The 14,282-nt window shown below is 37.8% G+C and overlaps 2 protein-coding genes across 2 annotated transcripts in view; both read right to left on the reverse strand.

Annotated features, from left to right (window-relative positions):
- The window catches only part of xrn1 (5'-3' exoribonuclease 1), a 30,383-nt gene extending 24,473 nt beyond the window's left edge, over positions 1-5,910 (reverse strand). Inside the window, exons 1-10 of the mRNA XM_016235409.1 lie at positions 5,722-5,910; positions 4,258-4,490; positions 3,842-3,939; positions 3,491-3,600; positions 3,304-3,414; positions 3,123-3,208; positions 2,960-3,047; positions 2,679-2,847; positions 2,523-2,590; positions 1,242-1,376 (exon numbers count right to left, since the gene is read on the reverse strand). Coding sequence (XP_016090895.1) covers positions 1,242-1,376; positions 2,523-2,590; positions 2,679-2,847; positions 2,960-3,047; positions 3,123-3,208; positions 3,304-3,414; positions 3,491-3,600; positions 3,842-3,939; positions 4,258-4,490; positions 5,722-5,796 — 1,173 coding nt within the window. The 5' untranslated portion in view covers positions 5,797-5,910. The remainder of the gene's footprint in view (positions 1-1,241; positions 1,377-2,522; positions 2,591-2,678; positions 2,848-2,959; positions 3,048-3,122; positions 3,209-3,303; positions 3,415-3,490; positions 3,601-3,841; positions 3,940-4,257; positions 4,491-5,721) is intronic.
- A 1,686-nt stretch (positions 5,911-7,596) lies between these two features.
- The window catches only part of LOC107553241 (class I histocompatibility antigen, Gogo-C*0203 alpha chain-like), a 10,901-nt gene continuing 4,215 nt past the window's right edge, over positions 7,597-14,282 (reverse strand). The window contains exon 4 of the mRNA XM_016235410.1: positions 7,597-7,722. Coding sequence (XP_016090896.1) covers positions 7,631-7,722 — 92 coding nt within the window. The 3' untranslated portion in view covers positions 7,597-7,630. The remainder of the gene's footprint in view (positions 7,723-14,282) is intronic.

Here is a 14,282-nt window from a genome sequence, read left to right on the forward strand (position 1 = left end):
CTGATGACATTTAAAAAAAAAATGAAACATTTTCACATTGATCTTTTCCATATAATGAGTTCCTGGTGATCACAAACAAAAAAACAATATATATATATATACAGTAGGTACGGAAAGTATTCAGACCCCCTTAAATTTTTCACTCTTTGTTATATTGCAGCCATTTGCTAAAATCATTTAAGTTAATTTTTTTCCTCATTAATGTACACACAGCACCCCATATTGACAGAAAAACACAGAATTGTTGACATTTTTGCAGATTTATTAAAAAAGAAAAACTGAAATATCACATGGTCCTAAGTATTCAGACCCTTTGCTCAGTAGTGGTCCATCAGTGATTAATGACTGAAATTTCAGTCTGTTTGTCACATAATAATATATCATTAAGCATAAAATATAGCACATTAGTTGTATGAACTGAAAAATTCAAAAATTCTATCATTTACTCACCCTGATGTTGTTCCAAACCTGTATGAGTTTGTTTCATCTGTTAAGCACAAAAGAAGATATTTTAAAGAATGTTGGTCACCAAACAGCTGACGGTAGCCATTGACTTGGAAATCAATGGAAGTCAATGGCTACCGTCAACTGTTTGGTTACCCAAATTCTTCAAAGTATCTTCTTTTGTGCTCAGCAGAAGAAATAAATTCATATAGGTTTGGAATGATATGAGTGTGAGCAAACGAATTTTCATTTTTGGGTGAGCTATCCCTTTAAATTACACTGTTTCAGTCAATGTTTACAGCTGATACCAAAGATCCTATTTTTTCAGTTGCCGAAAATTTCATGCATCACTAGTTCTTTTTTTGTGCATTGCATAGAAAAACAATACACCATACTAATTTGGAATGACGACAAGTCATAGACAAATAAACCATGTTAAAAAATTTAATTATTTATTTTAAATATTTATTATAGACCAACTAAGACAAAAAAAATGCTCATTCATCAAAGCCCGATTCATAAAGAGACAAAAGAGGTGAAAGCAGAAACAGCAGCAGATTAATTTAGAAGACCGGAACCTGGTAACTAAAACTGAACCTGACTCACATGAGACAATGGCGGCAGCACATGGTTACTTCTAACACCCCCTCTCCGAAACAAGGATAGGCTGCTCATTGTTTGTGATGATTTTAAATGCGAATAATTTTTTTTAAATTCTGATATGAGAGCAATAAAAACCACCTCATACAGTGTGCTTGGGTGTGCCATCTGTCTTACTGCATACTGCTCATATTCACCTTACTCTTCTTCATGTCTTTGACACCAGCCTCCTCGGCTGCCAGCCCGGCTGCTTCGTTCAGGTATTTGTTCCCCACCTTACTCTCAAACCACTTCAGATCTACAAACACCTCGCTGAAGTGCTCCCGGTCAAACTGCAAACAGAGAAGAGGGTGATGACATGGAGTAAGAGCTGAACGGGGTGGATTTTCAATCACCTCCTTTTCAGTTTTCGTAAATCTTGTGCATCTATTCTGGTTATATGAAGATGAAAGAGATCGTCCAAATTCAGCCAAAAAGGCTTATAACATTTATTGCTCAGAGGTCACAAAAATATGTACAAAAAAACCTGCAAATTTTTGTTTTCGTGTATTAACCCTTCCTCAGTGCCATCATGTGCTAGCAAGCAACACCTATTCTGGTTTTCATGTTACAAGTGTTGTCTGTATTTGGCATCTGAGAGGTGACTAAGGGTCTGATCCATGTCAGGAATGCCGTAACAGTGTTTTTAGTAATTTAGCCCAGCTTCCAAAGAACAAATATGCACTTGTTTTGTAATTAATTCATTTGATCAATATACAAATCAAATTAATCTAAAGTTCTATTTGTCTGTTTGATTTTTGTTCGTATCCATTTCATGCTGGTGTTCTGTATCAACTGTGCCTAGGGCCAGACTTCAGACTAAAGTCCAGACTTTAAATAATATTCAACAAAAAAATTAAAAAAAATGATATGACTGATATTTTGTGTGTGTGTTTTTCTTAAATCAGGTACATTAATGTACTATGTTGAAAATAATAAATGCAAAAAACAAACAAAAATTAAAAATCTTAAGAATTATCATGGCATGCTTTTCACACTGTATGTAACTATGTATATATATATATATATATATATATATATATATATATATACACATACACACATATATTTTTTCAATAACTTTTCTATTTCAATATATTTTAAAATGTAATTTATTCATGTGACGACAAAGTTTAATTTTTCTCTACAGCCTTCAGAGTCTAATATGCTGATTTGGTGCTCAGGAAACATTTCTTATTATCAATATTGAAAACAGTTGTGCTGCTTAATAATTTTGTGTAAACTGTGAAACACTTATTTAAAACAGCATTTATTTAAAATAAAAACCTGTCTAACATTATAAATGTCTTTACTGTCACGTTTGATCAATTGAATGCATCCTTAAAAAATTTACAAAAATTAATGTCTTTAAATAAATAAATAAAATAAAATAAAATAATACCAAATACCATAATAAAATAAAAATACCAAACACTCACATCTGACAACTTCTCAAGGTACTTCTCAAAGTGGGCAAGGTTGAGATGACCATTTTCATTCAGGTAGCCTGATGGAGACGACAGTGATCAGCACTAATTTCAGCATTACACTTCCATCACAAGTCTGCGCTGTGATTTGCAGGTGGACTGACTCACCCCCCAGATTGGGCAGCACGCTGATGTAAGTTCGATAGAGCAGCGGCAGTGCATCGTGATTGATGTGCAGGTGAGGAAGATGAGGGATGAAGTCATTCCCCACCAGGAAACCCATCAGAACCCAGTCGTCTATGATCCGCTCCAGGTTGTACTCAAACGAGATCTTATTCTGATGGAAATACATGAATTATTACCAGACAGTCAGTATAACTTTGTCATTCATTTAGCTTTAAGTAAGATTTGTGCTTATAATGCCATATGAGAGAGACATATATTCTCACCCTGAGCTCGGAAAACTCATAGTCAATGTATTCCCTCATAAGGGAAAGATGTAGCAGGTGAAAGGTTGTCTCCTCAGGAGCTGTTATCCTACAGACCAGAAAAACACATTATAAAGAAACACAATCTTTTAACTTGACGCAATGAAAATAATGCCACACTAACCTCTTTTGTGACTTTTTGCCTCCAAAGCGAACCTCCTCTCTGAGGAGAGAAAAATGAGGCTCATGGCTGGTCAAGCCAAGCATTATCTACAAAAAAAGAGAGAAAGGCCGCTTAAAATAAATACAAAAATAATTGATATGACTATGACCGAAATTTCTGTGTTATACACAACTGTACTCACCAGGTCGGCATCCAGACCGTAAAGGCAGTGTCTTGTGTTTGGGTTATGACCCGGTTTGACGGTCTCAGAACGAATGAACTCCATGATCTTGTGCTCTCCTTCACCAGGGGTCTGAGAAGAAACGGGAATTGGAAGAACTTCACAGAAACACACACACGACACAAAGCTATGGAGTCATGTAACTCACCTCGTGACCAGACAAATACACATTCACTCCCTGCCACGATTTGTCTGTGGACAGTTTATTGTGAACAAAATATTTAAGCTGTTCCTGTAGCTTGGCCATGAAATCCGTTCCTACATAGGTCAAGTAAGAGAAACAGATTACATCAGGATTTGTCAGAAAAAAAGTCCCATTAAAAAAAACACCAAACAGCCAGTGACAACCACCCTATACATGATTTAAAAAGTCAAATGTAGACCTTAACCAACTGATTAATTGTATGCCTTTAAAGTTCTCATGTATAGTAAATGATAGAAAAATAATGGTACATAACATCACTAGGACAGTATATGACCAATAAAGGTGCACACAAACCAGGGGTGATGCAGTTTGAGTCAAATCTGGCCTCTGTGGGCAAAACTTCACCCTTCTCCAAGGCCTTCTTGATTTTTTCCTCAGCTTCTTTTGCTGACCTTTAAAACACAAAGGACATAAAAATAAAGTTACTTCAGTGTTTCAAAAATTATTTTTCATGATACACTACCATTCAACGTTTTGGGGTTGGTAAGATTTGTAATCTTTCAAGCGGCAATGTGCGTGTTGTGTTTATCTCCCCTAACACAGTTATTTGTACACTTGTATAAAAAAAAAGCAGTGCAAAAAGAATTATCATAATAAAAGACAAGAAATAACTTATTAATACACGACCTAACATAACACATCAAATAAAAATCCTTCCATATTTCAGTCTAAATTCAATGTACATGTTATGTTCGGGTCTTCTGCTATACCTGAATCTTCTTCCACGCTGCTGGTTCATCTTGGCCCTGGGTGCAACACCATCGACAGCCATGAAGAACACTTTCCTGGGCTTAATGATGCGGAAGAGCACCTCCAGGTAGTGAAAAATGTCAGCAAAGATCTTCTCTTCAGAAATACGGAAGTGTACATCTTCATCATTGGGGTGGGAACACTGGTGGATGATCCCATTCATATCTAAATATAGGTTGTCAAACTCTGGAATCTGGGATGAAAGAGAGAACACAAGTTGGTTAACGTAAACTTGACAACATATGACTAATGTGTCAGAAAAAAAAAATTCTAAGGAGTAGTGTTTAAAAAAAAAATACTCAGGAATGCAACTTTTAAGATAACGAAATGCATAACAAGTAAAGTCAATACAATGCGCCTATTACACTGGTATCATATACAGTGTTTAGTTTAAATTAAAAGCTTTCATTTAAAACTCATAGAAAATGTTTTTGGTAATTGAAATAAATCTGAAATAAAATATTATTTATTATAATTATTAGATGAAAAACACACACAAAAAAAAAAAAGACAAATGCTGCCTTTGCAACCAAGCAAAATAAATACATTTACATTGAAGTTCTAACATTTCTAAAACTAAAATAAAATTCATATATATATATATATATATATATAAACTTTTAAAAAATGACAAAAACACATAAAATTACTAAAACAAAGTTGTTTTTTTTAGTATGATTTATTATAATTTATTTATTGCCATATAAGCAGCAAGGCACCTTCATGGCAAGAACAATGCGAGTAACAGGAGTCATACAATTAACAAAAAGCAAGATAAATTATTTAAGATTGATAATTAAGTCAATAATTCTAAAGTACATTCAGCTGATAATTACATCAGTCAAACATATCTCTGAATAAAAACGTTGTCTATTAATATTTAAAACAGTGCAGTATAGCAAAATATGTTTAACAGTCATTCTGACAAGGAAAGCATGATGGTGGTTCTTCACCTTTCAATAAATAACCAAGTGTAAATCTTGTGACAAACGTTAAACAGCATCTAGTAAAATCACTCTCTCTAGTGGGCTGCCAAGCTAGGGTACCTAGGGGCGTTCCGAATAATGGTCAGAAATGTTGCTGATTGGGTACTTAAATCACCTGCTACTGTTTGAGCTTGTGGTTCTCATCACAGCTGGTCGGATAATTACGATGATAGCTCGTTTGAAATCACCTACGATGCGTAAAGTGCCGTCTAGGTAGACAGCTCATTACATTTTGAGACGCAGTCACTATTATGTACATTATAGAAGTAATGTCGCTAAATCATAAAGATAAAATTCCCCTCTATACCGAACATATTCACGGTGGAGGGACAATAAAACGAAGGTTTTGGTGTCTGTTAAGTGTATGGTTTGAGCTTCTGTTCTCAGAGCTGTAAATTATCTCAATGCGGCCTGTTATATTTAGCCAAACTAGCTCACCTGATGCTCTTTGACAACTTCACTCAGACACGGATACCGCTCCGATATCCATCGATAAAATTTAGGCACTCCCATCTTCTCGTGTAAGTCTTCAAATAACAATAATGAAGAGAAAACTTATGCAGAAGCCAATGCGAGCAGAATTTCATAGACTGATGTTGCTAATCGGTTTTGTTTCTGTATGAGCTGTTACTGTCCAGCCAATAAAATGTCCGTGTGGAAACTCGCGTGATGTAACATCTTGTAATATCGATCCGACACTCATAAAGCACTAGAAACATACTATTTGACTAGACAAACGTTATGGGACTATCAGGATATATAAGTGAAAATGTGCAGGTACTTTCAAATTATGTCATTTTGATAACTATAAGAAAATATCCCAGAACTTGCCAGCACACTCTTCCGGCAGAAACACAACCTACCGCAAGGGAAGTGATGCAATGTGAGAGAAAAAAGAGGCAATTTGACACGACAACATTCCCCCTCTCTTGACCAAGGTTAAGTGTAGTTCAATAGTACATTCTGTAAATGTAACTTGTCCTCTATAGTGCTTACTGAGCCATTCATATATGAATAAATAGCAACATCAAAGCCCCTTGTAATAATTAAAGACTCTACATGAATGCTGCCCCTGTTGATAAAACCAGCATATGCTGGTTAGGTATGTTTTGATGCATGGCTGCTGGTTAAAGATGGTCCTTAGCTGGGTTGAGCTAGTTCAAGCTGGTCCCAAGCAACTAGCTCCTGCTCAGGACCAGCTTAATACCGGCATATGACCAGCTTAAACCAGCTCAACCCAGCAGTCATGCTTCAAAACATACCTAACCAGCATATGCTGGGGTTTTTTCAACAGGGACATGTCGTTGATATTCTTTCGTCCTTTTGTATGTCTTTTAGTAGGCTAGTTTATATTGTTCTATCATATTGAATCTGAATACCGTAATAAAATATTAAGCTGGCTTAGTGAAGTCTGTCTGCTGTGAATCACAGTCAAAATCTGAAAGGCAGACAAGCCAAATGCACAAATGTGAATTTGTGTAATGCCCAAAAATAGTTTTCACATGGTTTTATTTTTTATGCATTAGCTTTATTATTATAAATAATAATAATGATAATTAATTACAACAATTATAATTAATAATATAATATAATACAGTAATAATAATGATTAATACATGTATTGGTTTATTAAACAATTTATTTAACGTTATTATATAATTCAACACTTATATAGCATTATAGTTTAATTAAATAAAAGTATTCTATCTTTATTACAGAAAATAAATAATATGTTTATTATAAATAAGTGCAATAAATAATAAAAGAGCAGCTCTATCATGAGATCTTTTTTTTTTAAGTTTTATTTGGTTATTTGCTGATTTTTATCTTTTTGCATGAATTTGCAATATAATTAATGCCAGTGTTGGATACAACAAAATATCTTGGTAAGCAGATGCTTTTAAATATGATATCAGATGTGTTACATACTATTTTTTTTCACATCAAATAGTATGTCTAGCTGACATTACACACAAAAAAATGAATCAGATAGTGCTATATAATATATATATATAAATTGTAGAATATCAGTAGCATAAAAACCACAACTAAAGTTAAAAGAAACATAAAATCTTAAACTGCTTTTTGGAGGCACATAAATTGTTGTTAAACTCTGTACAAAAACATTCTGCAACAGTATGTTATGCATTCCATATTAACAATTAAAAAAATTAAGCTTTCAAAATAATTTCTAGCAAAAACATCTTTATATATAGTGGATATAAATTGGAATAATTTTATTACTGAACTTTCAAATCAGTCTAAGACTTCTGAAATCATGACAAAGAGTTGACTTTTTTCACAACAATGTGGTCACGCAGGTTAGGTGATTGCTAATAGGGACCCTTTAGCAAGGACTTGAGATGTTCTTTTGGCTCTGTCCGTCCAATGGTACTTCAAGATGATGGGCTGGATAGTGGATAATTGAGCCTAAAACACCTAGAGGAAAGCCATAATATTACACAGCTGATAGACAACAGCATAAAAACGTGATTGTCATGCGTATCTTTTCAGTAAAGCCGGTTCTGTGATTAGTAGTAAATCTCCAGCACGTGCTTTCAGATGGAGCAGCATTTACTACACAGAGCTGTTGTTCACTGACAAGCTACGCAGAATCGCGTTCATAATCGCAGATGATTTAATCGCGCGATTATGAAATAGAAGAAATCATTCTGCGATTATGAAATCTATTTGTGTAGCCTGTCAGTGAACTACGGCTCTGTGTAGTAAATGCTGCTCCATCTGAAAGCACATGCAAAATACCACATTTAATGACATGTTTTTACTCCAAACTCACTTCATAACGTCAGTCGAGTGTTTGAAATCAATCTTTCTGTGAGATGATGTGTCTTCTTACACAGAATATGGCACGCAACAGATTTCATAGTATTCTAAGCAGTGATAAAGTCTATGTCGATTAGCATTGCATTATTATATACAAACCCGATTCCAAAACAGTTGGGACACTGTACAAATTGTGAATAAAAACAGAATGCAATGATGTGGAAGTTTCAAATTTCAATATTTTATTCAGAATACATAAACCATATATTGTTGTAGTCGTGTGTTTATTAGTCACGTTGAATTAATGAAGCAGTTAAATCTTCTGTTTATTCAGCAACCGCTGCAGGCATTTCCTGGGTTTCTTCTACGGGGCGTAATTGGAGTTTCCGCGTGAGAGCGCCCTCTGGCCTTAGGATGGATATTTACTGCTGATCACAGAACATTAGCTTACTGACGTAACCCTGGTTCTCTGATAACTGAGGTATCTCTATCAATAACACCACATCGCGATCAGGGAGTTCCACCTCCCTGTATATAAACCGCAGCTACCTGCCGCTTCGTCATTCTCCGCATATCTCTCCTCCATGCAGGACAGGCAAGGAGGGCAATGTTTGTGAGATACCTCACTTCATGTTATCAGAGAACTGGGGTTACGTCAGTAACCTACCATTCTCTTTCTAACATTCGTTCGGTATCTCACTATAGGATATATACAACACCTGTATTGCCGATATGCTGACGAAGCAGACTAAAGAATGAGTGGGTTATTATCTGAATCATAGCTCCCGACGGAGGTGAAAACAGAATAATATGAGGAATTCGCCCCTTAATAAAAATGCATTATACAACCTGACTACTCACTCTCAGGACTGAGTGAGCCAGAGAGGGTTCTATCGCATCCAGTCTATAAACGAGCAAATGCGTGCGGAGAAGACCAGCTGGCTGCTGCGCAAATTTCTTGAATAGAAATGCCTCTAAACAGAGCCCAGGATGTAGCCATACCTCTAGTAGAGTGTGCTCGTACTCCTACTGGGGGCTCTATATTCGCATTGTAACATAACACAATAGCCTCCACCACCCAGTGAGAAAGGCATTGACGGGAGATAGTTTTTCCTTTGTAAGAGTCAGCCCACGAGACAAATAGCTGATTGCTCTTACGAAGAGTGTGGGTTCTCTGAACATACGTATACAGAGTACGAACTGGACATAAACTGTGTAACCTCTCCTCCTCTGAGAATGAAAAAGTGGTGGATGAAAAGCTAGCAGGTCCACTGATTGAACTGTACCAACGTGATCAAACACTTTAGGCACAAACACTGGGTTAGTTCTAAAAGTTACTTTTTGACCACCCGGAGCGAACATCATACATGAGGAGTGAACTGATAAAGCATGTAGTTCACTCACTCTTTTTGCTGTAGTGAGAGCAAGTAACAGAGCCGTCTTAAAAGCGAGTAGCTTCAAGGCAATGTTATCAATGGGCTTGAAAGGGGCTTTTGAGAGCGTGTTCAGAACCACAGACAAATCCCAAGATGGGACCAGCAGCTTCGATACTGGGTGTAGCCTACGTGCCCCTCTCATAAATCGACAGACGAGAGGGTGTTGGCCAATAGTACCCAAGTTAAGACCAACATGACATGCCGAGATAGTGGACAGATAAACCTTAAAGGGGTCATAGGATGCCCATTTTCCACAAGTTGATAATTTCACATTATTAGGAAAGACGATTTGCAAAGATTCGTTAAAAAAAAACCTTACACTCACTTCTTCTGTAGGTGAAGCTGGATCACGAATGATTCGCGCGAACATAGATGCATTTAATGTAGATCGGGGCACATTCCCTTCAAAAACAAACATAATCCACTGCATCTTCAGCGGCTCAGATGTCTGGAGTAAATGAAGACTGCTATGTTCATTATTACATCCAACAATAGAAGACCTCAATCGCTTAGGAGTCATTCTTGTCTACAACTGCTTCAGCGGTGAAACAATGGCGGACTGATGACAGCTCACTCAGGGCGGGTCTGAGGTAAGACGCCAGTCCAGTCTGTGCTGAAACGCTACTGTCAATCAAACTATCGTGGGAGGGGCCTGTCTGTATGACGTTAAACAAACAGGAATCTGAGATCGGCTCGATTTGAGAAAGGGGTAAAGATTTGAGTAGATTAGTGTGCTGGTGACTAGCTGTGTGCTGGTGACGGCCATGGCTGGTCGTAGAGCAGTTGCGCAATCTCTGCAACCCACAGTCTCCCCGGCCAGTATGGCGTGATCAGAATCATTACATGTTTGTATTCCCAAACCCTCCGTAGTGTTGGCTCGATCAGGCTCAACGGAGGGAACGTGTAAAGTATACACTCGTAGGCTAGAGCATCCACACTCAACGGTTCATCGCCAGAGAGAAGAACAGGGGACATTGTGCGTCTTCGCGTGATGTGAAGAGATCTACGGTGGCCCGGCCGAATCTCTGCCACATTATGAGGATCACTTGGGGGTGGAGTCTCCACTCCCCGTACAGAGGATTCCCTCTGAACAGTAAATCTGCTCCCCTGTTCATTATTCCTAGAACATGTGTCGATCGTAATGACAGGAGGGCCCTGCTGCTCCACATAATCAGTTCTTTTGCTAACAAGTGAAGCTTGTGAGAACGTACTCCTCCCTGCCGATTTATGTAGGCTATCACTGTTGTATTGTCCGTCCTGACCAATACATGATGATTCTTGAGAAAATGCACAAAATGTCTCAGAGCTAGTAACACTGTCAGTAGTTCTAGAAAATGTATGTGCTTCTCTCTCAGTGCAGGAGACCAAACTCCTCTCACTGTTCTGCCCTCGAACACCGCCCCCCAGCCCGTGAGAGATGCATTTGTCGTCACCACTTTCCTCAACACAATAGGACCCAGAGGGTATCCTGTCCTGAGAAAAGATGGGTCTCTCCAATGATGGAGAGCGCTCATGCATTCTGGTGAGACGCGGACTCTGCGGCTGAGACGGCTCTTGGGGCGAATGCCCTGTGATGCTGTCCAGTTCTGAAAATACCTCATCCGCAGCAGTCCCAGGGGAACCACTGACATTGTTGAGGCCATCAGACCCAGTAGCCGAAGACACATTCTGAAAGAGACTGATCTCCCTCGTTGAAAAAGGGAGAGGCAGCTGTGAAATGTCTTGATGCGTTCCTCTGATAGGAAAGCTCTAAACATCACTGAATTCAACCGGAGACCCATGTAGACTACTTCCTGTGAAGGAGTTAGCCAACTCTTTGTCTGGTTTATCTTGAAACCTAATGTCTCCATATGCGTCACTAGTGTGTATGTATCACTCTCTGCTTGCCACGGGGACAGCGCACAGATGAGCAGATCGTCCAGATATGATGAAACTCTGACCCTTCCGTTCCTTAACGGCGTTCCACACATTTGCTGAAAACCCTGGGAGCTAAAGCAAGGCCAAAGGGGATTTTTGTATACTCGTATGCTGTGCCCTGATAAGTGAACCTCAGATATTTCCTGTGAGCAGGAAATATATCTTTGTGAAAATATGCGTCCTGGAGGTCCACTGAGGTGAACCAATCTCCCTGACGAATACTTTGACACAAAGTTCTGAGCAAAAGCATTTTGAATTTGTATTTTCTGACGTGTTTGTTGAGGACCCGTAAATCCAAAATGGGACGGAGATCTCCCCCTCTTTTGGGAATCCCAAAATAACAGGAGTAGAAGCCTATGTGGCTTTCTATCATTGGAATCACTCTTATCACTCCTTTTCTCATTAAAAAGGATATTTCTTCCTCTAAAACCTGAGCTGCTTCCCCTTGGGCCACTGAAATTACCACTCCATTGAACACAGGAGGTTTTACAGCGAATTGAAGTCTGTATTAGAGGTCTGCGCAGGACTGTTTTTTAGTCCCACTCCCGCAAGGTTCTATTCCGCACCCATCCGCTCCCGCTATATAGTCACTCTTTGTTCACCCGCTGTCCGCTTAGAATAATTTTCAAATTTTCCAACCCGACCGTTCCCGCTAAATTTAGATCTCGTTTCCAGAATCTCACATTTAAATTTCCGCTACTGAAAGAAAGAGAGATAGGATGACAAATTAAAATGTAGTCTGCACAAAATTGTATGTTATTTTATTCGTTTTGTCAAGAGTCTTGAATTTATGGACTTTGACTTTGACGAATTATCTTAAGACACAAAAATCGTTTAATATTTTATGCAACACAGTAGGCAAAAAAAAGTGTCAGAGAAAAAACGTTGAACAAAATTTGTATTATTTTTATTTGTCTTGTCAGGATAAAATTCGTTTAACATTGACAATAGGGGAAAAAAAATAAATAAATGTAGGTTGTACAAAAATAGCCTATTAGCTATTTTTATTCGTCTTGTCAAAATACTAAATTCGTTTGACATTTTTCTGTTAACACAGTAGGAAAAGTGTCACAGAGAAAAAGAAATAAGACATTTTTCATATAAAACTATAGATTAAGCAAAATATAAACAAAACGGAGTTGAACGTCCTTCAAGGACAGCGCAGCCACACTTTGCTCCATCCTTATTCTGCTCTGTCACTCATCGACAACCTGCCTGTTCTGTCTGAGGGCCGTATATTTACCACAGGTACAGCCTGCTCTGAGCATCATTATGCACATGCTGCGCACAGACCAGGCAAATAAAACGCGTGACGTTTAAAGCATGAGTGCAGCGCGTGCATAACAGTCCTGAGCGCAAGCTGTATCGGTGGTCAATAAGAATAAAGCGCAGATATGCTGTTCTAAATGGACGTCGGGAACGGGATATTGTTAGACCGCCCGCTCCCGTTCAAATTACACCAGAGTTACCGACCACTACCGCGTTTTATTCGGGAATTTAATCCCGCGGCACAAAAAATCAGGTTGAGAGAGAGGCAGACCTCTAGTCTGTATCCCATCTCTCGTGGTTAAAACCCAGGGATGAACTGCGCATGCGCGCCAGTTCGCCGACTGAGCTGCAAGTGGGCCCTTCCTGTCTTTGCTCACTAGCGGTGTTGCAGCACACCGCCTTGCTACTTTTACGCATCCAACTGGGCTAGTTCACTGGTGTTAACCTTTTTTGCTTTGAATGGGTGAATGGGTGCTGTCAGAGAGTTCAATCACCTGATAAAAAAATCCTCAACATCCACAACATGACTCCAGTCCATCAATTAACATCTTGTTAAGGGAAAAGCTAAACTGTTTATAATAAACAAATCCATCAAGACTATTTTAACTTCAAACCGTTGCTTCAGTCTTCTATTCATTAGGGGATGGATGTTTTCACTGGAGGAAACATTATTATGGATTATGAACTTGTATTTTGGCCAGAAAACGCCTTAAGGATGGATTGTTTCTTACAAAAATGCAGCTTTTCACTTCACAAGATGTTAATTCATGGACTGGAGTGATGTGGATAACTTGTGGATTATTGTGATGTTTTTATCAGCTGTTTGGACTCTCATTCTGACGGCACCCATTCACTTTAGAGGATCCATTGGTGAGAAAGTGATGTAATGCTAAATTTCTAAATAAAGAAACAAACTCATCTACATCTTGGATGGCCTGAGGGTAAGTAACTTTTCAGGAAATTTTTCAAATCAACTGTTCCTTTAAGAAATGTATGTACATAATAGCTTTTTAGATACAGTATGAGACATCAAAGACCTTCTCCATTTTTGTTTCATTTATGTGTTGACAGTTTATTGCTTAGGTTTCGTATTTACTTTCTGTGAGGCCTACAAGAACAATTACCGAAGGACATTTTTGTTGCTGTATCCTTAAGCAAGGTTGATAATACAGGTGCATCTCAATAAATTAGAATTTCGTGGAAAAGTTCATTTATTTCATTTATTCATTTATAATTTTATATTATCTGTTGAAAAACATTCAACAGATAATATAAACTCCAGATTCTTAGTTATGAATCTTGTAATCTTAATAAATATTTATTATAATATTTTATTATATTATAGTATTCATAAAATGTTCAAAGCAGATACCCACAAAAGTTTAGTGTAAAAATATGGGCTTCCATATCACCTCAGCAGTGCCACAAACTGATCACCTCCATGTCACGACGAATTGAGGCAGTAATTAAAGCAAAAGGAGGCCCTACCAAGTATTGAGTACATGTACAGTAAATTAACATACTTTCCAGAAGGCCAACAATTCACTAAAAATGTTTTTTTATTGGTCTTATGAAGTATTCTAATTTGTTAAG

This window comes from Sinocyclocheilus grahami, unplaced genomic scaffold (genome assembly GCF_001515645.1).
Source record: "Sinocyclocheilus grahami isolate Dianchi unplaced genomic scaffold, SAMN03320097.WGS_v1.1 scaffold467.1, whole genome shotgun sequence".
Classification (NCBI taxonomy): domain Eukaryota; kingdom Metazoa; phylum Chordata; class Actinopteri; order Cypriniformes; family Cyprinidae; genus Sinocyclocheilus; species Sinocyclocheilus grahami.